General features: G+C 50.8%; 1 protein-coding gene across 13 annotated transcripts; it reads right to left on the bottom strand.

Moving 5' to 3' along the window:
• Window positions 1-1,955: 1,955 nt before the first annotated feature.
• HINFP (histone H4 transcription factor) lies at window positions 1,956-17,764 on the bottom strand. Of its 13 annotated transcripts, XM_081098568.1 has the most exons (11): window positions 17,494-17,536; window positions 12,903-13,090; window positions 6,840-7,017; window positions 6,471-6,582; window positions 6,148-6,300; window positions 5,942-6,051; window positions 5,573-5,650; window positions 5,369-5,489; window positions 5,146-5,284; window positions 4,942-5,066; window positions 1,956-4,429 (listed from the first exon to the last, which is right to left on the bottom strand). In XM_081098568.1, the coding sequence occupies exons 7-11, from the start codon at window positions 5,583-5,585 to the stop codon at window positions 4,093-4,095; spliced, it is 735 nt and encodes a 244-aa protein (XP_080954694.1). In that variant the 5' UTR covers window positions 5,586-5,650; window positions 5,942-6,051; window positions 6,148-6,300; window positions 6,471-6,582; window positions 6,840-7,017; window positions 12,903-13,090; window positions 17,494-17,536; the 3' UTR covers window positions 1,956-4,092. The 13 variants fall into 13 exon arrangements, with proteins under 13 accessions (XP_080954694.1, XP_080954699.1, XP_080954704.1 ...); XM_081098573.1 differs by lacking the exon at window positions 5,942-6,051 and having other exon boundaries at window positions 6,840-7,069; window positions 17,494-17,764; XM_081098578.1 differs by lacking the exon at window positions 5,942-6,051 and having other exon boundaries at window positions 17,494-17,554.
• Window positions 17,765-23,333: the final 5,569 nt, after the last annotated feature.

Here is a 23,333-nt window from a genome sequence, read left to right as displayed (position 1 = left end):
CCCGTGTCAAAGGCCTCCTATCCAGACTGGATCCCTTGACCCTTCTCCAGCGGCTCTAATTACCCTGTTCCTTGGCCCCAGGTAATCCATGTCCTGTCAGGCCATGGCTGTGGGCCAACCAGCGGTCCATCTTCTGCTTTTGCTCCAGGGGAGCTGGAAGGCACATGCTTGGGTTGTGGGCTCAGTCCCCACATGGGAGCCTGTGAGAGGCAGCTGATCAGTTTCTCTAGCATCACTGATGTTTCTATCTCCCACTCCCTTTTTGAAATCAATAAAAACATATTAAAAATTGAAAGCAAAAAAGTGATCAGATTTTTATATACATGTACGTATTTTTGTAAGTGTAATCATGTTTGAATCCCTTATATGTTTCATATTTTCATTTTTTAATTCTATATGGAGAATGAGGCACTAGTCTTTTAGGGATTAGAGCCCTTAAAACAGTGGTTATCAACCTTGGCTGCACATTAGAATCACCTGGGAATCTTTTTAAAATCCTGATTTCTGGGCCTCATCCTCCGGAAATTCTGTTTCTTTCATACTAATGTTGTGCCCCACCCCATAACAAAGAAACAATTTCCAGAGGAGGAGGCCCAGGAGTCAGGATTTTAAAAAGATTCCCAGATGATTCTAATGTGCAGCCACGGTTGAGAACCACTGCCTTAAAAGCATCTGGTTTTGGTTAGGAAGAAGGTCTCCAATGACTTGCCGTTGGGGTCTGAGACCTGTTCTATGCAGCCTCTTAGCCCACCAATTGGTTGTCAATCAAGTAGAACAAGGCAACGTTTAATAGGAACAAACATGAGGGCCTGCTGTTAGGTCCACAGTGACATCTACATACATACACAGTGACGGAACACGGATTGGGCAATAGCCAAACGTGTGGGGGAAAACGCCACAAAAAACCCTTAGGGGTCCCGGGGGACAGTGCTGTAACCACCAAAACCACAGGCCCGGAGGACGTGGGTTTGAGGAGGGAACCCCAGATCGTATATGAGACATAACAGAAACTGAGGGCACTACTTAGCCCAAAGCCTCCAGTGGCCTCGTGGTGGAACAGGAGTTACACTGTTAGTGGAGGGACCGGGTGTGGAGGCAAACGGTACCGGATCCTAAAGCCTGGAAATGCAGTGGCTTTGCTTGTGGAAAAAATTTTAAACTTTTGATTTTATAAAGGAAAAGAGAGAGTGATTTGTTGTTCCACTTATTCACATGCTCATTGGCTGATTCTTATATGCGCCCAGACTGGGGATGGAACCCGAACCTTGGAGTATCCTGATAAGACTCTAACCACTGAACATCCAACCAAGGTTTGCTTGTGGAAATGTTTAATTCCTGTGTTCTCTCTTCCACATTGCCATTTCACAAAAGGGCTCTTGTAGAGGCAAAGTGGACATCAACACCGCTATAGCTTTAAAGCTTTTGTTATCTTTTTAATATACTCTGATTTCAGAGGGATAGAAACATCAATGGCTGCCTCCTGCACGTCCCCTACTGGGGATCGAGCCTGTAACTCAGGCAATGTGCCCCTGACTGGAATTGAACCCAGGACCCTGCTCTATCCACTGAGCAAAACCGTCTAGGGCAGCAGTTCTCAACCCTTTGGGGGTCGAACGACCCTTTCACAGGGGTCGCCTAAGACCATCGGAAAACACATAATTACATATTGTTTTTGTGATTAATCACTATGCTTTAATTATCTTCAATCTGTAACAATGAAAATACATCCTGCATATCAGATATTTACATGACGATTCATAACAGTAGCAAAATTACAGTTATGAAGTAGCAACGAAAACAATTTTATGGTTGGGGGTCACCACAACATGAAGAACTGTATTAAAGGGTCGCGTCATTAGGAAGGTTGAGAACCACTGGTCTAGGGCAAGCTTTTAAGCTTTTATTTCTTGACTGAATTCCAGCAACAGCCATTACCAGAATCACCACTCTAGACCTTTATTTTTTTTAATGTATTTTTTTATTTCAGAGAGGAAGGGAGGATAGAAACAGCAATGAGAGAACCATTGACTGGATGCCTTCCGCATGGCCCCCACTAAGGCTCGAGGCTACAACCTGGGCATAAGGCCCGACTGGGTTCATAGGTTGACACTCAACCACTGAGCCACGCCTGCTGGGCATCTCTAGAACTTTATTCGGTCCTTGCTGGTCCTGTCTTCCTCCCCAGTCTTGTCTGTCCACGGCTGTGGCGCTCTGTGCCAGACCATCACCTGCCTCTGTAGCTTCGTTCACAGGCCTTGTTTCTCCCCCCTGAAATGCCTTGCCCACCCCTTTGTCTCAGTAGGACATAGGCTACTGAGAAGTGGCTGGATATGCCCAACAGTAGCTCTAATCATTTCCTCAATGCAGCCTTCCTCAATCCCCTGCCCAAATACTGTCTACTCTGATTTTCAGCCTTTTAAATGAACCTTGACGGGGTTCTATCATTTCCCTTACCTAGAACTTTCCTTGCCTCTGTACTGCTAGCCCCTCTAGGGCAGGTCCTAGGTTTTATTCATCTTTGCATCCTTAGCACCTGTCACAGTGCCTGGACTATAGGAGGAACTCAGTGAATGGCTGATGGAATTAATAAAGATTTTTCTTTCCTATTCCCTTCTGCAACTGGCACAGCTTTTGTAATAAGAATTAAATCTGGTCTTTTTAAAAAGGCCCAGCCCTAACCGGTTTGGCTCAGTGGATAGAGCGTCGGCCTGCGGACTGAAGGGTCCCAGGTTTGATTCTGGTCAAGGGCATGTACCTTGGTTGCGGGCACATCCCAGTATGGGTGTGCAGGAGGCAGCTGATCGATGTTTCTCATTGATGTTTCTAACTCTCTATCCCTCTCCCTCCCTCTCTGTAAAATATCAAATATATTTTTTAAAAAAGGCCCAGAAACTCTTGTTGGGCAGCTCCTTGCCCATCCAAGACTCCGGAGAATCCTTTCTTGGCCTCTCCAGAGCGCAGAGACCCTTAGAATGGACATAAGTTACTGAGAAGTGGCTGGACACGCCTAATTCTTATTTTGGAGGGCTCCAACCTCTGAGAACTCGATGAAAATCAGACCCTTTCCCCAGGAAAATGCACTCACACACACAATTTTCCACCTTAGTTCTGGACTCCAAATACCTACCAGTCTCTAGGCCTCCAAATCCACCCTCACTGCCAGCCTCCTCCCCAGTCCCAGCCCCAGAGGTAAAGAACTGCCTACCCCAGAGGCACTCAGGAGGTGAGTGCCTGGTCTGGCGCTGTATCTTCGTGGCTAGCCCCACTCACCTGTTCTAGAGTGCTGCTATTATAAACTCATGGCCTCTGCCTGGGACCTCCAGGAGGGTAGATGCTGAGAAGAAATGGACATTTCACAAAAGCAGAGGGAGGCAAGCTGGGAACAGAAACCCTAGCCACTAAAAGGGGAACAAGCCTTATTACCCAGCTCTTCTTCTGGGTGGCTGTATCTCATTACCTAGTTAACTGCACCAAACACGGGAAGACTAACAGCAGAAGCATTTATTACCAACACAAGCACTACACACACTGCCCCGCCCCGGCCCTGAGAGTGACGCGGAGTCCTTGGGTGGCAGGAAGAATCGTTTGGAGGGAAGTGGCTCCTGGGACACAGCCTCGACTGGGTGGGTAAAAGGAAGGGCCACGGCAGGGACTAGATCCAGGTCATCCTTGGGCCCGAGAAACCCTAAGATGGGAGTGGGTGCCAGCTAAGGATTTTCATCACTGCTCCAGCATGTCTAGGAGTCATGGTTGAGCCTGATACTAGCTCCCTCTACGAGAAGACATACACAACCAGGCTATCCACCTCAGAGTCCCTACTTCTCAGGGTCTCCACAAAAGCATGGTGTGGCAGAAAAGGCAAGTCCTTAGAGTCTGCTGACTGATGCAAGCCAGATCCTGAGTGGACCCCAATATTCCTAGCACCCTCCAAAAGGCACCCACTGGCAAGGACTGCCCCAAGGGGCACTGCCACCAGCCTGACTCAAACCCAGCCTGGGCTAGGAATGTTGCTGCTCGACCGCCTTCAGACCACCTGGACTTCTGGTTCCCAGCTACTCCCTGAAGCTTCTCCATGATGCCCTTGAGGAGGACTCAGGGGCTGGCGGGGGACTCTCCCGGGGCTTTGGACAGCACATAGTAGACAATCTCCTGGGCATTGGCCTGATTCACCACATGGATGACAGGACTGGAGGTGTCCTGAGAGGCTGAGAGGCTGTCCTCCCCACCTCGGCCCTCCTCTTCCACCTCGTGCTGGGGCCCTGACTCCCCGGGTACTGTTTCTAGAATGATGCTCTGTAGGCTGCTCTCGTTCAGGGCCGCTCCCAGGTCCGAGCCTTCCTGTGGTTGCCGCAGCAGTTGCTGTGTCAGTTCCACACTTTCATAGCGAACCAGCTGCAGCCGCATGTAGCCGTCCTCATGCTCCTTGTACCTGGGGAAGCAGGAGTGCACAGGGCAGCAAGCACGGGCGGGCCAGAGAAATGGTGGGCGTGGCAAGTAAGGAACAAACTCAAGGTTTGTTGAGGCAGCCCTGGGATTCTAAGGGATGGAGTTGAAGACAGAGAGATTTTTATTAGGATATAAAAGCAAGAGGGAAGAATCACTACTCAAAATGGAAACTTTTATGTAGAAACCCAGAGGGTGGGGGTAAGGGAGGAAGGGGGAAAAATGAGAAATTATTAGTGGAGGGTGAGGTCAAGGAGCTACGGTTCTGGACCTTTAGGCTCTACTTCTATTTTGGCTGCAGGACTTTGAGCACCGTTTATTGGGTTTGTCACTGTCTTGAATTCAAAAGTCAGAAAAATAATCTTTGCCTCACTCACTGCTATTCTTGGGGTTCCTTGAGCCTAAATAGGAATGGAGGGCATCAAAGCACTATCAAATTAAAAAATTTTAATTTGAATATGGGAAAATGTGTGAATCTATGGGAAGGTTGAGACATACCGGAAACGGGGGTGCCCTGAGGGCCACTTGAACTGGTGCTTCTTGCGAAGATGTACGGTGAGGTTGTTACCCCTGGTGAAGCATTTGTCACACACGTGGCATTTGTACCTTGGCTCTGAGTAACCCTGATGGGCGGGGAGAGGGAGGTCAGCTCTTCAGCCCCCCTCCCACTCTGCTGACCCTTCCCACCCCAGCCCCACTCACTTCATGCACTTTCCGGTAATGGGACTTGACGGAGCAGAGGGCTCGGGCGCTGAAGTTGCAGTTCTCAAAATCACACCTGTAAGCTGGCTCCTTGCTATGGGTATCCAGGTGCTTCCGGAGGTCGATCAGATTCTTGCAGCTGCCAGGAGAGGTCAGGAGGATGGGAGGGCGTGAGGATTCTAGAACACCAGGTCTGTGATTTCCAGCCCCTAGTTCCCCTTACCTGTAGTCACAACAGTCGCATTTAAAGGGCCGGTCCTCGCTGTGGCGAAAGCGCATGTGGTTGCGGAGGGAGGATGGCAGGGGACAGGTCATATCGCACAGAGGGCACTTGTAGTGGTTCACTGAGGAGCAGAGGAGGCTGTGATCTGAGGGCCAGGGGAACCTTGGGGGTGGGCAGGGAGGCTGGCGGTGCCCAATTACTCACCATGGTTACGCATGTGGTCCCGCAACAGCCTCTCAGTGGCAAACCTCTTGGAGCAGTGAGAGCACTGGAAGCGTTGCTCTGGGGCAGGGCAGGAAAAGAAAGGGTGGCTGCAGAAGATGGTGGAGGTAGAGGGGAGAACGGGTCCCAGAGAGGGGAGCCTCCCAGGCAAAAGGGAACCACCCCGAGGAGACAAGGGGAGTTTGGGGAACTGGGACGGACAGTGTCACGGAAGGAGCGTGGGACTTGGCATGGAGACCCTGAGTTAGAATCCCGCTTGGACACTTACTAGCTGTGTGGTCTCAAGTAAGTGATTTTAAGCTCTCTGAGCCTTAGCTTCCTCATCTGCAAAAAGGGGGATAAGAAGCCTACCTCACGGGGCTGCTGTGCAGGCTCACTAAGGTGGCTGACAGGCACAGTCAGCTCGGAGGAACAATGTCTAATAACTCCGAGTCCGCAGAGCCTGGGCAGGTGCCTGAGCCCTACAGGTAGATGCAGCCAAGTTGCATATACCCCTGGAAATATGCCCCCAACCCCACAGGCTAAACAGCCTGCACCCACGTCTTCTGACTGCTTACGATCCAGTGAGGTCTGGCGACGGATGTGGTCTAAGAACTTGGTGTTGTTGGCAAACATGCCCCCGCAGGTGGGGCAGGCCGCCACCTTCTCCTGGGTGTGGCTGCGGAGGTGCTCGCGAAGCTTACAGTGGTCCTTAAAGGTACAGGTACAGCCTGGGAAGGAAGGGCCAGTCATGCTCCAGCACAAACCCGCGGAGTAGGCTCTGGACCCCCAAGTCTCTCCAGAAGCAGCCAGCCGTGCCCTGCAGGACCATCCCAGCTGCTCTAGCCCTTCAGCAATCCCAGGGTTTCTTCAGAGGCCAGAAGCTAAGGAGTGACCCTACCTTTCCAGCCACACAGCACCACGTGGTTGTCCTTGCCCACGGCTTTGTATTCACAGCACAGGCTATGCGCTTCCACGTGCCGGTAGAACCACTCAGGATTGTCGAAGGCGCTCTGTGCCGGGAGCAACTTGGGGTAAGAACTGACGGCGGGCGGCGGGACTCTTACCCCCATGTGCCCGAAGGGGACCGCTTGGCTCCCTCCCAGATTAACTGTGAGGACGGCAATGTCTGAGCAAGGGAGCTACCCAGACATGAAGGAGATATGAGCAGGAGCCTCAGAAATATAAGGGTCCAAAGAAAGGATCAAGGACTCTTGAGTTCAAACCTGCAACTTTCTCCCACCCCTATTTCTGGTAACTGCCTGCTGACCTCACAGTGCTCCCACAGACACAGGAAGTGGTCAGGGATGTCAGGGATGATGTTGCGGCTGTGGAAGTCCAGGATGCAAGGGCTGAGGTCGGCCTGGCTCTGCAGGGCCTGCAGCCCCCACTGCTTCAGCTTCGTGTGGTAGCAGTGGAAGTAGACGTGGCGGACAAGGTCAGCAGAACTGTCCAGAGAACAAAAGCCACACTCCTGCCATAAGCAGGAGAATTCTTCCTCTGCAGAAAGGGGTTTAGAGAGAACATGATGCTTTCTGACGCTCAGCTCTCCTTCCACCTGTGGCACTTAGCAGCGGTGAGGAGGCTGCACCCTCACCGAACTGCCAGTCATTCAGCAACATTGACCACCATTGTGTGCCAAGTGCTGGAATGTCACAAGGAAAGAGTCCCAGCCTTACATAGCTTCCAGCCAGAGTGGAAAAGCACGAATCAAATAATCACATGCATAATTACAAACTGTGACCAATCGTAAGTTCTCTGCAGGTGGAGACATGGCACTACAAAATAAACACAGGGAGACGGGTGTCTTGGAGTGCCCCTGTGCTAAGATCTGACGGGCGAGTGTCTATAAAAGAGTGGAGAAGTGTGATCGAGGCAGAGGGGCGGTGTGTGCAAGTCCCAGCGCCAGAAGCTCAGCAGCGGGGTGAGTGGCATGCAGTTCCCTGACTGAGTGTCCACTGCTCCCTGTGGAAGATGCTGCTTCCCGACCGGGACAGCCCTGCTCCTTGTGTCAAACTACAAACCCTTCTTCCTCCCATGTTCTGCTCAAGATCTGTCTTCTTCAGGAAGGCCCGTCAGCCATGCAATCTAAGCACCATATTTTCAATGTTTATACGGGTTTACTTGTTTTGAAAAGTAGATACTTTTGAAAATATAATAATCCCCTAATTTCTCTTTTGTGTAAATATCATTTGGCTTTTGACACTGTTAGTTACATATTTCAGTCACGACTTCAAACAGAATTTGAAGGGAGCGATCTCTGTACTTTCTATATTTCAAACTTTGCTGTGACCTATTAGTGGGTGGCGAAATCAATTTAGGGGATTGCAAACCACATTTTTTTCTTTCTTTCTTGTAATCCTCACCCAAGGACACGCTTGGAGAGAGGAGGAAATGAGGGAGGGAAGGAAGAAGACATTGATGTGAAAGAGAAACACCAATCAGTTGCCTTCCGTCCAGGAATCGAACCCGCAACCATGTGTGTGACCTGACCGGAAACCGAACCAGCAACCTTTCGGAGTGAAGGACAACGCTCAACCAATCAAGTCACACCAGCCAGGCCACATTTTTTTCTTTAAAAAAAAAAATAGAATAAGAGAACACTTCAGAGAGCATTTAATAAAGTTAAACATTTTTCCAAATGTTTTTTAACTTTTTTTTAAAGGGGAGAATGATTTTTGAATGATGATTTTTATTTCTATTCTTTTTTTCATTTTTTAAAAAATATATTTTTATTGATTTTTTACGGAGAGGGATAGAGAGTTAGAAACATCCATCAGCTGCCTCCTGCACACTCCCTACTGGGTATGTGCCCGCAACCAAGGTACATGCCCTTGACCAGAATCAAACCTGGGACCCCTGAGTCCGCAGGCTGACACTCTATCCACTGAGCCAAACTGGTTAGGGCTGTTTTTTAACTTTTGTGTATAGGGTTGTGATGTAAAATGTATTCTTAATTGGTAGTCACATTAAAAAAAAGAGACAGAAACACTTACCAGGGAGTGAAAACAGCAGGATGCCAACAGCTTGTACAATATAAAAGGAAAGTCAGCCCTGGCCGGTGTGGCTCAGTGGATAGAGCGTCAGCCTGCAGACTGAAGGGTCCTGGGTTCGATTCTGGTCAAGGGCACATGCCTGGGTTGCAGGCTTAATCCCCAGTGTGGGGCGTGCAGGGGGCAGCCAATCAATGATTCTCTCTCATCAATGATGTTTCTATCTAGCTCTACGTTCCTCTCTGAAATCAACAACAAAATATATATATAAAAACTAGTGCCCTGGCGCACAGATTCGTGCACACTGAAAGGAAATTAATTAGAAGGTGGCTGGCAGGACTGGGTGAGACAGGCTGGACATACCCTAGAGCCAACCTCCCGTGGTCCCTCCCTGGATGGTGGCACCTGGGGTGGCCCCGCAGCTTGAAGGGCATCTGCGGAGTGGGGTCCCTCTGACAGGTGGTGTCCCTCGGCCTGGCCTGTGGGGATTGGGTCTAAACTGGCTCTCCAACATCCCCCGAGGGGTCCCAGATTATGAAAGGGCAGTTCTTGGGTGACGCACCCCAGAATCAGGCCCCCTCCTCTCTGGCTCCAGGGTACGTCACCCAAGAACCACCGCTGCCAAGTCACCACAGCGTGGCGGCTTCTGTGTTGAGCATCTGCCCCCTGGTGGTCAGTGCGCATCATACCTACAGGCTGGTCAGATGGTCACTTAACCTTTTATATATATACTAGAGGCCCGGTGCACAAAAATTTGTGCACTCAGGGGGAAGGGAGGGTCCTTCAGCCCGGCCTGTGCCCTCTCGCAGTCTGGGATCCTTTGGGAGATAACGACCTGCTGGCTTAGGCCTGCTCCCGAGTGGCAGACGGCAGGCCCAATCCCTAGGTGCAGCCCCTGGTCGGGCTCAGAGCAGGGCCGACTGAGGGGTTGGGGCGCCGCCCCCTGTCACACTCAAGGCAGGGTCAATGGGGAGGTTGCAGCGCCACCCCCTGTCACGCACAGAGCAGGGCCAAACAGGGGGTTGGGGCGCTGCCCCCTGTCACGCACAGAGCAGGGCCTATCAGGGGGGTTGGGCTCCGTACCCTGTCACACACAGAGCAGGGCCCATCAGGGGGTTGGGGAGCTCCCCCCTGTCACGCACAGAGCAGGGCCCATCAGGGGGTTGAGGAGCTCCCCCCTGTCACTCACAGAGTAGGGCCGATAGGGGAGTTGGGGCACTGCCCCCCTGTCACACACAGAGCAGGGCGGATCAGGGGGTTGGGGCACCGCCCTCTATCACCCACAGAGCAGGGCCGATCAGGAGGTTGGGGCACCGCCACTCTCACACTCAGGGCAGGGACGTTGGGGAGGTTATGGCTCTACCCCATCACACACACAGCAGGGCCCGTGGGGGCAGGGGGGTTGGGGCGCCGCACCGTCACACACAGAGCCGCAGGGCGATCAGGGGGTTTGGGCGCTGCCCCCTGTCACGCTGATCCCGGTGCCGGGAGGCCTCGTGGCTCCACTGATCCCAGTGCTGGGAGGCATATTACCCTTTTACTATATAGAATAGAGGCCTGGTGCACGAGTGGGGGCCGGCTGGTTTGCCCTGAAGGGTGTCCTGGATTAGGGTGGGGGTCCCCACTGGGGTGCCTGGCCAGCCTGGGTGAGCGGATGATGGCTGTTTGCAGTTGGTCACACACCCTTCAGGGTGGGGGTCCCCACTGGGGTGCCTGGCCAGTCTGGGTGAGGGTCTGCGGGCTGTTTTCAGGCTGGCAGGTGACTGAAGCTCCCAACCACTCCTTTTTTTCTTTTTTCTTTTTTATTCTGGGCCAGCTTTAGCTCTGGCTCCAGCTCTGAGGCCTCTGCTGCTGAAAGCAGTTATCTGGTTTGTTTGGGTTCTATAATCGAAACACTGTTTCAACTCCAGCTCTGAGATCCCGGCTGGCTGAAAGCAGGTTTCTGGGGTTTTGTTTAGCTTCTATATTTGTAACAATGTTTCAAACTGCAAGCTCAGAGGCCGGCAAGGCAGGCGGGGAATGTTGGTTTCCTCTGTCACTGAAGCAAGCAAGCCTCATGTTCGCTTCAAGCTGCCTGGCTGCCGGCCGCCATCTTGGCTGGCAGTTAATTTGCATATCACCCTGATTAGCCAATGGGAAGGGTAGCGGACGTATGGCTAATTACCATGTTTCTCTTTTATTAGATAGGATATATATAGAAGATAGGTAAATAAATAAATAAATAACAGGAAAACCAGGCTTGAAGATCAGCTGCTATCATGAACAACACAGTAACTATGCAGATCAGGAAGTTCATGACTAACAGAATACTTTAACGAAACAAAGGGTTGCTGACATCCTTTTCCCTGGGAAGTCAACAGTTCCTAAGACAGAAATTCAGGAAAAACTAGCCAAAATGTACAAGACCACACCAGATGTCATCTCTACGTTTGGATTCAGAATCCATTTTGGTGGTGGTACCACAACTAACTAGCTTTGTCATGTTTTATTTAACTTAAAAAAATATTTTTATTGATTTCAGAGAGGAAGGGAGAGGGAGAGATAGAAACATCAATGATGAAAGAATCATCCATTGGCTGCCTCCCTCACACCCCACACTGGGGATTGAGCCCGCAACCTGGGCATGTCACTGACAGGGAACCGAACCGTGACCTCCTGGTTCATAGGTCGATGCTCAACCACTGACACACCAGCTGGGCATGTCATGATTTGTTCCTGGGATTGCTCAAAGAAAAATGAACCCAAACAGACTAGCAAGTCATGACCCATATGAAAAGAAGACCTTAAGAAAAGAATTGGGGAAGGAACGCAGGGACAGAATGAAGAAAGCCAGGGAACCACAAAGGCCAGTGCTGGTGCTGCAAACGGTGGGCTGGAGTCAGGACAACAGGAGTAAAGGTTCTTCAGTGACTTTTTCTGTGGTGACTGCAGATTTTCCATGAGAGGATTAATGAATTAAGAACTTTTATGTGTCTGGTTGTTTAGAAATACATATAAAAATATCAGTTATCACATGTAGAGAAAGGTCAAAAAGAATGTTCACAAAAGTACTGTCAATAATTGCCTTTTGATGGGAAGATAGCAGATTCATGTTGAAAATCCTTGTCGAATGAGTTTTCTATGCGTCTACAATCTACACTAATAAAAGAGAAAAATGGTAATTGGCGTACGGCGCTACCGTTTTCATGGGCTAATCAGGGCTATATGCAAATTAACTGCCAACTAAGATTGGCAGTTAACTGCCAACAAGATGGCAGTTAATTTGCATATGTAGGCACAATGCAGGGAGGCGAAAGGGAAAGCAGGAAGAAGCCCCCTGCCACTGACAGTGATTGGAAACCCAGGGGGAAGCTAAGAGCTGGGGGGCAGGGCAAAGGCGGCCCTGGGGCCACCTTTGCCCTGCCCCCCAGCCATGATCGGTGAATCAGGCGCCTTTGCCGCCCTGGCCAGTGATAGCAGGAAGTAGGGGTGGAGCCAGCGATGGGAGCTGGGCACAGTCGAAGCTGGCAGTCCCAGGAGCTAGGGGTCCCTTGCCTGGGCCTAAAGCAGAGCCCACGATCGCGGCGCCCCCCGCTGTCACTGCAGGTCCCTGCTGCCCGGGCTGGACACCTAGGCCAGAGGCGTTAGGCCTGGGCAGGGGCGGAGCCTGCAACCGCGGGGAGCTGGGGGGGCGGAGCCGGGGATTGGGGGGATATGATGGTCCCCTTGCCCAGGCCTGAAGCCTGGGTCAGAGGCGTCAGGCTTGGGCGGGGGTTGGAGCAAGCGATCAGAGGGAGATGGGGGTCCCCTGCCCAGGCATGATTCCTGGGCCAGAGGCCTCAGGCCTGGGCAGGGGTCAGAGCCAGTGATCGGGGGGAGATGGGGGCCCCCTTCCAAGCCTGACACCTCTGGTGGAGGCGTCAGGCCTGGGCAAGGGGCCGATCAGGCGATCGGAGGGTGATGGGGGTCTACGCCTCTGGCCGAGGCATCAGGCCTGGGCTGGGGGCAGAACCAGTGATGGGGGGAAATGAGGGTCCCCTGCCCAGGCCTGACACCTCTGTCAGAGGCGTCAGGCCCGGGCAAGGGGCCAATCCTGCGATTGGAGGGTGATGGGGGTCAACGCCTGAGGGCTCCCAGTATGTGAGAGGGGGCAGGCTGGGCTGAGGGACACTCCCCACCCCCCCACACACACACCCAGTGCACGAATTTTGTGCACCGGGCCCCTAGTGTTTTTATAAACAACAAAAGCACACTTAGGAAATTAAACCACCACTTTCCTGGGCTGCCTTCTCCGTCTGCGGGAAGGAAAGTCAGATGCCCCACCTTCCCTCCAGCTCTTTCCCTTCCCGTGTTCTGCTTACCCAGCAAGTCCTCCTCCTCTTCCTCCTCCTCCTCCCCTGAGCTGTGCAGGTGCTTCTGCAGGTGCTGAGTGACATGCTCGCAGAACTCCTCCATGGCTGAGCACACAAAGGAGCAGGACCCCCACTCACACTGTAGCCCCAGGTTCTCCTTTCGGGGAACTTTCCCAGGGGGCGGCATGGCCTTCACCCTGGAGGAGGAGGAAAAGGTCCACAGCTGCAGGGTTACACCCGTGTGGCTGGGGGTGAGCCTGGTAGGCAGCCTTCCCAGAACCTGCAGCAGAGTCTTTCCAGCCGCCTGGGAGAAAGCCTATGCCTTTCCAACAAGGATGGAAGAGCTCCTCAAAATCCTGAAGCTTTCTGTGTTCTCGAGAAAGGAGAGCACAAACTAACCTAGTTTATTAGCATGTGCCAGGCACGGAGCTAAGAACTTTAACATGTTCTCATATAGCTTCAGAGCAACCCACCTGGGAATGACTCCTGTGGGAAGCAGAACAAAGCTCAGGTTCAGAGATGGCCTTGGAGAAGAACCAGTGCAAATCCAGACTCCGGGGACCAGCATCTATTAGCTGTGTGACTTCAGCCAAGTAACAACCCTCCTACTCCTGAACATCAGCAGCTTCAAAATGGGGTACCAAAACCTTGTTTTTAATTTCGCACTTACTATATGCCAAACACCATACTAAGCGCTTTATTTCCATTATGTCGGTTAATTTAATTTCATCACACTATGAAGTAAGCACAATTTTTTTAAAATTTTTTTTTATTGATTTCAAAGAGGGAGAGGGAGAGAGAAACATCAATGACCAGAATCGTTGATTAGCTGCCTCCTGCACTGGGGATCGAGCCCGCAACCTGGACATGTGCCCTCCTGGTTCATAGGTCAATGCTCAATCAAGGAGCCATGCCGCCAGGCTAACTTTATTTACAGATAAAGACCTGAGGCTCAGAGAGATTAACTGGTTTGCTCAAGGCCACACACTGGGTCTGACAAGGTCAGGTTGGGCTAACTCCAAAGTCCATGCTCCTTCTAACCCAGGGGTGGGCAAACTTTTTGACTCGAGGGCCACAATGGGTTCTTAAACTGGACCGGAGGGCCGGAACAAAAGCATGGATGGAGTGTTTGTGTGAACTAATATAAATTCAAAGTAAACATCATTACATAAAAGGGTACGGTATTTTTTTTCTTTTTAGTTTTACTCATTTCAAACGGGCCAGATACGGCCTGTGGGCCGTAGTTTGCCCACGGCTGTTCTAACCTCACAGCCTGCAAATGAACCCAAAGCTCCTTATTTCTTACTGCATTGCATCACAATGCCCCTGCCAGACTCTCAAAATGCCATACAATCTGCCTTTCCCTAACCTACCCGGTGGTTTCCTCAGACTCTCCCCCTAACATCCTCTAAGCAAAAATGTAAAGAGGAAAAAAAAAAAGAGAGAGAAGCCCATTCTTCCTTTTCCTTGGGGAGGGGATAACTCCCTCTTGCTCATGAGCTCTTTAATAAACCTCTTGCCTGAGTACTAAACATAAATAAATATATAAAATGCAGATTTGATTTGAACAAAAGAAGCCAAATCTGTCTAGTTGATATCATACTTAATGTGTATTCAGCATGCTTAAGTATGTATTAAATATTTGTTAAAGAAAGCTAAATAAAAAACGAAAGGTTCTTGCCTGGCTGGTGTGGCTCAGTGGTTGAGCCTCAACCTATGAATCAGGAGGTGGAGGTCGATTCCTGGTCAGAGCACATGCCCGGGTTGAGGCTCTATTCCCAGTGTGAGGCGTGAGGCGTGCAGGAGGCAGCCGATCATCACTGATGTTTCTCTCTCTCTCCCTCTCCCATCCTCTCTCAAATCAATAAAAATATATTAAAACAAACAAACAATAACTTTTAATAAAGCATACAAATGCAGAGTTCTCCTGCTCCCCACCTAGGGGTTTGGATTCAGGAAGCTGGGGTTAAGCCTAGAAATCTGCCCCTTTAACTCAGCACTCCATTCTCAGGTGGGCAGTTCCAGAACAGAGTTTGAAGAGCAATAGAAGTTTCCCCATTAAAAGAAAACAGAACAGCAGAGAATGACACTGTAAGCAAAAGTTCTGGGGGATGAGAGGATGCTAGAGGCCTTGACTCTGTCCCAAGTGTCACCTCACCTGGAGAATTCTCAATGATTCTCAGTGCCCCTACCATGTGGACCCTAGGAGTAGGCATTGCTCCCTCTGGCCTCCCTGAGACGGGCAGGACCTAGGAAAAAGGCCTCTACTGCATACTGAGAGGCGGTGGGAAGAGAGAGAATACAAAATGCATAACATCCTGCATGCCCACCAGTACAGGAACCTACTATACCTAACTGCTTGCCAGAGAAACCCCTTTTCAATCTACAGCCCTTGCCCCTCCCCCGAGAAGAATCTAGTCACCTTCCACACTCTGGGGTAAACATGGGTTTGCTGGGCTGACACCAGAAAATCTCAACCCTATTTTTATGCTGCTCATGGTCAACATGACTGTTTGTGTTCTATTCTCATTTACCCAACTGGGCAATATTAGCTGCTTCTGAGAAGCCATTTCACACCCACCTGTGTCCCTAACACTGGCCAGCACAGTACTGAGCACAAATGTTCTAAGCACACTGCTGCTGGGACTGGGGTAAAGCCAGGAAGCAGGCTACCAGGTATCTAGAGTGACCTGAAACCTTGCAAGTTCCCGGAATCCCTCTTTCACTGCCCCCCTCCTTTCTTTCTCTCCTTGTGCCCTGCTTGTTTCTACCCCAGGGAATCATGGGACAGAGTGACTATCTGACCGCCACATTTTCCCAAGGCAGGGAATGCAAGGAGGCAACAATGTGTGTAGTGGAGCACTGGACCAGCTGTAAGACCTGGGTTCAAGTTTTTGTTTCAATTCTGCCTAGAATGTGAGTGTCAAGCACTATTCAAAGCGTCTTATTTATATAAAAATGCATTAATAGCCCGGCAGGCGTGGCTCAGTGGTTGAAAACCGACCTATCAATCAGGAGTTCAAGGTTGATTCCTGGTCAGGGCACATGCCGGGGTTTCAGGCTCCATCCCCAGTGTGGGGCGTGCAGGAGGCAGCTGATCAATGATTCTCTCATCACTGATGTTTCTCTCTCCCCCTCTCCTTTCCTCTCTGAAATTAGAAATATTAATAAGTAAATAAAAGTGAATACAGGAACCCTACTGAGGTAGGTACCATTATTATCCTACTTCACTGATGAAGAAATGGGCCGATTAGGTTAAGTTACCTAATGTCACAAAGTTAGGGATTGATGGAAAAGGAATTCAAAGCCAATGAGTTTAGCTCCATTTTCCTCCTATATCTGTCTTCTCCTTTTGATTCCCTCCTTCCCGCAGACATCACATCTATATACACAACACCCAAAACATCTCACTAAATAGTTGCTTTGTCAGTTTCCTCCACTATGTTGGAAGCTCTTAGAGAGCCTGCCCCTTGCCCTGTTCAGTTCTATCTGCAGGGCCAGCACATACCTACTAGGGGGTCTCTTAATGTTTAAGCAAACTTAATTTATTACCTTTTTTTTAATTCACTGACTTGAGAGAGAGGGAGGGAGAGATAGAGAAACATCGGATTGTTGTTCCACCTTCACATTCATTGGTTGATTCTTGTATACACCCTGAGGATGGAGCCCGCAACCTTGGCAGGACGCTCTAACCAACGAAGCTATTATTTTATTATTGGACAAATCACTTAGCTTCTCTAAACCTGTTTCCTTAAATGTAAAAAGGAATACTAATATCTCAGTAATGGGGAATGGAGACAACAGATCTGGTCAGAAAGCTCCAACTAGCTACACGACCTTAGGCAAGGTAACATGGGAATAATTATGCCTGCCTCACTGAACTTATTTATGAACCAACTTACACAATATCAAAGTGCTCAGCAAAACACACCACGCGAACTCAACAAATGTTAGCTACTCGTGACGTCCCCCTCCTCCTGGTGGTGCGCTGATGTTAAGCTTGATTAATTCTACAAAAAGGTCAACCAACGGAAAACCCGAGGGTCCTTCACACTTTTCACAGGAATCATGGGAAGACGCCATCAGCAAGTGCTGGCGGGTGGGTACAACGCAAGGCACCGACGGAACCCCGAATGGCACTCGGGAAAGGAAGGGACCGGGTTCCGCGCCTCCTCGAGACTCACAGTTCGGCAGGAGAGGGAAGGCTCGAACGCGTGACGACAGCGACCAAAACAAAGCGCCCGCGGAGGGAAGGCAGAACTCGCAGCGCGCAGGCGGACACGGAGTCCCGCCCCCGCGGTGGGCGCCGGCCCCGCAAGGCCGTAGGGCTCGGAGAGAAGAAAGGAGACGCTCCCGGCGGGCAGCGCCTCTCCGGCGCGGCCCCGCAGTGCCCCGGGCCCTGCCCCCGAAGGCGGGCGAGACCGGGTCGCAGCGCCGCGGGGACCCAGATGAGACAGCAGGGAGGTTTGGGGCGCGCAGGCAGCAGGCCGACGCCGTGGCCGAGCGGCGAGAGGAAGCCTCGCCGGGGCGACCCGGGAAGAGCCCGGTGTCGAAGCCCGCGGTCCCCCGCACTGCCCACCCGGCGCGGGGTCCTGCCTACCGCCCCTCGGCTCCAGCGTCTCTCCAGCTCCCCTTTCCACCGCGACCATTTCCGGGAGGGCACTTGAGCGACGTCAGCGACAGCCAATCGCCGCTCTCGTATCTCTCTAACAGCCAATGGGCGCTGCGACTGATGGTGCGGACGCGCGCCAAAACCCGGAAGGGGCGGGCGCGCGGAGCGACGGACTGTAGCGAAAAGGAGGGTGGCGGGCGCCGCAGGGAGCCTAGCGCTGCGCCGCGCGGCCAGGGAGCCTGAGGGCTGCGTCCCCCGACTGCGCGGGCGGCGCGCGGGCCCCACTGCACTTGCGCAGGCCTCGGGGCGGTGCCCGGTCGGGTCTCACCTCCCGGATTGGCTCCTGCGTTCAGCTGGCTGCCTGGGCGGCGAGGCGGAGGTGTCAGAAGCTGGGTGCCCGGTGCTACCGACTCGGCTCGGCTCGGACTGGATCCTACCGCTATCTTTCACCCTCTTAATCCTTCTTTAAAAAAATTGATTTCAGAGAGGAAGGGAGAAGGAGAGAGAAAAACATCAATGACGAGAGAGTCATTGTTCGGCTGCCTCCTGCACGCCCCACACGGGATGGAGCCCGCCGCCAGGCATATACCCTGACCTGGTTCTTAGGTTGACGCTGGACTCATCTTATTTTATCCAATCCCAGAGGTTTCCCCGCTTTACTTTCTCCTGCCTCCCTAATCAATCAACAATGGATTTCATGTAACCCGCGTATGTCACCGCTGATGGTGGTTTATAAAAATGAGTGAACAACCATTTTCCGGAGCACTGTCTCCATGTGTTGAGATTCTGCTTCTGGCAACTGTCCACAGTTTGGTTCAAATAAACTCATAAAAATTCGCTGCAGGTTTGAATGTTTCTTACGTTAACAGCTGCTACAAATGATTCTGGATGGAACATTCAAAGTGATCTTCACAGAGAGCAAAAGTGATCAAACAACCACTTTGCTTTGAACACTCAAGTCAAAGGCATTCTGTTGGCCTCAGGGCAAGACCCCAAAACCATACTGAGGCTTCCTAGACCAGTGGTTCTCAACCTTCCTAATGCCGCGACCCTTTAATATATATAGTTCCTCATGTTGTGGTGACCCCCCAACCATAAAATTATTTTCCTTGCTACTTCATAACTGTAATTTTGCTACTGTTATGAATCGTCATGTGTTGTGCCCAGATTTCAAAGTTCCCAAGACCTCCAGGGAGCCAGTCAGTCCGATGCAAAAGCAAAGAGTCATTTATTTTCAAACCTAGGTTTGGCTCCCCTGCCACACTCACCGATGCAACGGTAAGCTCCAGTGGCCGAGAGAGCGAGGCCTGATGGGACAGGAGGTTTTAAAGGGGGGTGGAGTGAGGGCAGGAGAGGGGACTGTGGGTCCCGCCGATTGGCCAGGCGCGAGTCAGTCTTAGTGATGGCGTGTACTTCCCTTGATTATTATTGGTCAGTCCAGAGAAATCCTGGGTGTGGCTAGCAGCGGCGTCTTCCGGGAAGAAGCACATGGCACCGTCCCAAAATGGAGGACCCAAGGCAAGATGGAGGGCGCACATGGCTCTGTCCCAAGATGGAGGACCCAAGGCAAGATGGAGGGCGCAGTCCTTGCCCAGCTCCTGCTGCTGCCGCTTGAACTTGCCACAAGTCAGGATGGCCCTCCCGCATAGCACCTGCAGCTGGCCCGCAGGCAGACTGGGACTCCAGCGCGTCTGGGCGGCACAGGCCCAGCAAACGGGGTGCGGCCGGTGGAGCGGCCCAGCCCCGGAGGAGCGGCATCCGCCCAGAGCAGGCCCGGCCATGGGGCCGGTGCACTGCAGCATGGCGGCCTCCCGGAGCTAGGGCACGCGCCCCAGTCCGCTGCCGCCGCTGCACCGGGCCCGGTCCGGGGGGCAGCAGGCAGGTGGCAGCCTGCGCCGGGCTCCCGCCGTGGGTCGGGGAGCCAACGCCCCCCCCCCGCCCCATGGGGCCCGGTGGCCGGCCCACGCAGGCCCCGGTCCCCCTGACCGGGCCCCGAGGGCCGCATGGACCCTCAGCCCCAGCGCGGGCAAACGGGGAGCCGACCACGGGGGGGGGGGGGGGAGGGAGGAAAGAGCCAAGCGGTGAGGCCCTCCGCTCCCATGACCTCCCCCGTGGTCGGTCGCCGCCCGGCCCCCACCCCTCGGCCCGCTGCCGCTGGCCACCACGCAGCCGGTCCGGACACCCGGATCCGCTCCGGGGAGGCCAGGCCCCACGGCGGGCGCGGAGGGATCCCAGAGCCAGCAGCCAGACTCCTCCTCCCGCACCGCCCGGAGAGGCGGGCGGCGCGCCTTTCACATGTAAATATCTAATATGCAGGATGTATTTTCATTGTTACAAATTGGACATAATTAAAGCATAGTGATTAATCACAAAAACAATATGTAATTATGTGTGTGTTTTCCGATGGTCTTAGGCGACCCCTGTGAAAGGGTCGTTCGACCCCCAAAGGGGTCGCAACCCACAGGTTGGCGACCCACAGGTTGAGAACCGCTGTCCTAGACCGTTCAGCATGTGGGTCCTGCAAACTCTTCAGCTGTGTCTTGAATCCTTCCGTCTCCACCTCACTTCCTGCTCCAGCCCCAATTTTGTTTGTTTTTTATTTTTATTTTTTTATTTGAGAGGAACAGGGGTGCGGGGAGAGGTTTGTTGTTCCACTTATTTTTGCATTCATTGGTTGACTCTTGTATGTACCCAAAAACCTAACCTGCTTAGCTACCCAGCCAGGAACCTCAAATTTCTTTCAGTTTCTCCACCACGACTAGTTGCTGGCCACCTCTTACCACTCCTGCCTTGTGGTTGCTGTTCCCTCTGCCTGGGACAATCTTCTACTTCTCCCCCTTCCCAGGTGTACCTGTGTGATTGCTACCCATTCTTCTGGTCTCAGTGAAGATGCTTGTTTTTCCAAGAAGTTCTTGACATCACCGCCCCGTATTTCCCTCTGATAGCGCTATCATCTCCTGCATTTGCCTGTGCCCTTGTCCGCACTCTGCACCAGACTCAGTTCAGTGGGAGAGGGCAGGGGTGTAGGTGTTCTTCACCTTTATCATTCCACCACTTAGGCTAGTAGCTGAAATTTAGTACGGGTTCAGGATACATTTGTTAAATAAATTCTGTTCCTTAGTAAAGTTCATTGGGATAAATAGTTATTTTATTGGGTTATATATTTCTAACCTAAAAATAAGCCTGTATAGTTTATATGATCAGAAAACAATTAAATATTCAATATAAATAAGATAAAGATGCCATTAAAAATAGCAAAGTAAGCCTTAGCCGGTTTAGCTTAGTGGATAGAGCATCAGCCCATGGACTGAAGGGTCTCAAGTTTGATTCCTGTCAAGGGCATGTACCTTGATCACAGGCTCAATCCACCGTCCCAGTTCAGGGCACGGGCAGGAGGCAACCCATTGATGTGTCTCTCTCACATCGATGTTTCTCTCTCTCAGTCTCCCTCCCTTCTTCCTTTCCCTCTCACTAAAAATCAATGGGAAAAAATCCTAGGGTGAGGATTAACAAAACAAAACAAAAAGCAAAGTTATAGTAAAATCAGGAATTTGCACATGAAGTTTATTAACAACTGTGTATTATAGCTTTGTTCTTGTTTTAAAATGTAATACAATAGCCCTAACTGGTTTGGCTCAGTGGATAGAGTGTTGGCCTGAAGACTTAGGGGTTCCACGTTCGATTTGGTCAAGGGCATGTACCTTGGTTGCGAGCACATCCCCAGTAGGGAGTGTGCAGGAGGCAGCTGATCGATGTTTCTATCAATGTTTATAACTCTCTATCCTTCTCCCTTCCTCTCTGTAAAAAATCAATAAAATATATTTTAAAAAATAATACAATAATAAAATATATCTCATCAACTTTACTCATTCAAAAGCATGGTTATAGTAATACTTCATGAAATGTCAATCTTATTTTAATTCAATTTATACTTCTAAAGATGGCTAGTAGCTTTCATTTAGCAATTTCATGAAGAAAAAGTTCACTTGCAGAATTGTGTAGACTCAATTTTGACAGAACAAAAATTCAGGATAGTTCTGCGATCCACACATTTCCAAAATTTGAGGAAGTGTATTGCAGTATAATTTCCTTCTATCTCAATCTGCTTCTTTTGAAAATAGCCTCAATATTGGCTGGATTGCTCAGACACATTCTGAGACTTGTATATATATATACCAGAGGCCCGATGCACGAAATTAGTGCAACAGTAGGCCTTCCTTCCCCCGGCTGTCAGCACCGGCTTCCCTCTGGTACCCAGGACCCAGACTTCCCTCACAGCCCCCGCTTCGTCCAGAAGGTCGTCCGGTCCAATTAGCATATTACGCTTTTATTATATAGATACACACACACACACACACACACACACACACACACACATATATTTCAGAGAGGAAGGGAGAGGGAGAGAGAGAGGTAGAAACATCAATGATGAGAGAGAAGCATTGATTGGCTGCCTCCTGCACGCCCCACACTGGGAATCAAACTGTGACCTCCTGGTTCATAGGTCAATGCTTAACCATTGAGCCACGCCAGCAGAACTGAGATTTGTTCTTTAAAAGCTGCCACAAAAACTTAAAAACAATTCCTACTCATCAAAAGTTGTGCTCTCCTCTGAAAGTGTAAAGTGGGTAAAGTTGATTAAGTTATGTTTTTTAGATCTTTTGCATTCACTTTTAAAATCCCTATTTTGTGATCTGGCTCTTCTTCTCTACGAAGTAAGTGGTTCCATTGAGTTCTGGGCAGCTCAGCACTGTAAGCTGAATACAATTTCCAGTTACCATCCATTCAATCCAGGGGTCCAGGGGAAATTGGAATACCTGCCCTCCCAACAGGAATTTTCTTGTGGCCTGGCCAGCATGGCCCAGCCCTTCCTCTCTCTGTAAAAATCAATAAAAGCATATTTTTTTAAAAAAGAAGTTTCTTGTGTCTGGCCGGTGTGGCTCAGTGGTTGAGTAACAGCCCATGAACAAGGAGGTCGACGTTTGATTCTAGTCATGGTATATGCCCAAGTTGCTGACTTGATCCCCAGTAGGGAGCATGCAGAAGGCAGCTGATCATTTCATCAATGTTTCTATCTCAGTCCCTCTCCCTTCCTCCCTCTAAAATCAATTTTTTTTTAAAGATATTTTATTGAACTTTTACAGAGAGGAAGGGAGAGAGATAGAGAGTTAGAAACATCGATGAGAGAGAAACATCGATCAGCTGCCTCCTGCACATCTCCTACTGGGGATGTGCCTGCAACCCAGGTACATGCCCTTGACTGGAATCGAACCTGGGACCTTTCAGTCCACAGGCTGACGCTCTATCCACTGAGCTAAACCGGTTTCGACTCTAAAATCAATTTTAAAAATATTTTTTTAAAAACGTTTCTTGTGAAATTTCAAGTTCAGTGTGTTTGGCTGTCTTGTCATATTGTCAACAAAGAAACTGGCCCTCTGTGACCCGCTGAGAGCTGCATTCCTTATTTCAGGAGAAACAGCTTGATAAGTCTGAGTCCTCATGGCCTAAAGTTGAACATATTGCTATATTCAAATTAACAAATATCCACATTCTGCCCCTCGTTCTACATACAGTACTGAGGACTGTGGGGCTAGTAACAACTCCATGCTGCCTCCCACAAACACCCTCGATAGATAAGCCACAGTGGCCAGGCTGAGAGCCACCTGAATGATGATCCAGGCCACTGCTGGTTTCAGAGACCAGGATGCTGAGGTCCAGAAGGAAGTGGTCTGCTCAAGGTCACTGGTGGGTCTGTGGCACACTCAGGTTTTCAGTCCCTGGCTCAGTGCAGGAGGTTGCCTGTTTCAAGTTCTGGGGTAAAGCTCCAG

This window comes from Myotis nattereri (assembly GCF_964212035.1).
Source record: "Myotis nattereri genome assembly, chromosome: 9".
NCBI lineage: Eukaryota > Metazoa > Chordata > Mammalia > Chiroptera > Vespertilionidae > Myotis > Myotis nattereri.
Note: the sequence above shows the minus strand (reverse complement) of the source record. Positions and strands in the feature narration are given on the sequence as shown.

What these genes read in the sequence shown, in the direction of transcription:
- HINFP (XM_081098567.1), bottom strand. Translation starts at nt 13,461, where the DNA reads ATGCTGGTCCCCGGAGTCTGGATTTGCACTGGTTCTTCTCCAAGGCCA. An exon ending in CCCACAGGAGTCATTCCCAG is followed by an intron (nt 13,091 to 13,366) that starts GTGGGTTGCTCT and finishes CTCCTCCTCCAG; the next exon opens with GGTGAAGGCCATGCCGCCCC. An exon ending in AGAGGAGGAGGACTTGCTGG is followed by an intron (nt 7,070 to 12,902) that starts GTAAGCAGAACA and finishes CCCTTTCTGCAG; the next exon opens with AGGAAGAATTCTCCTGCTTA.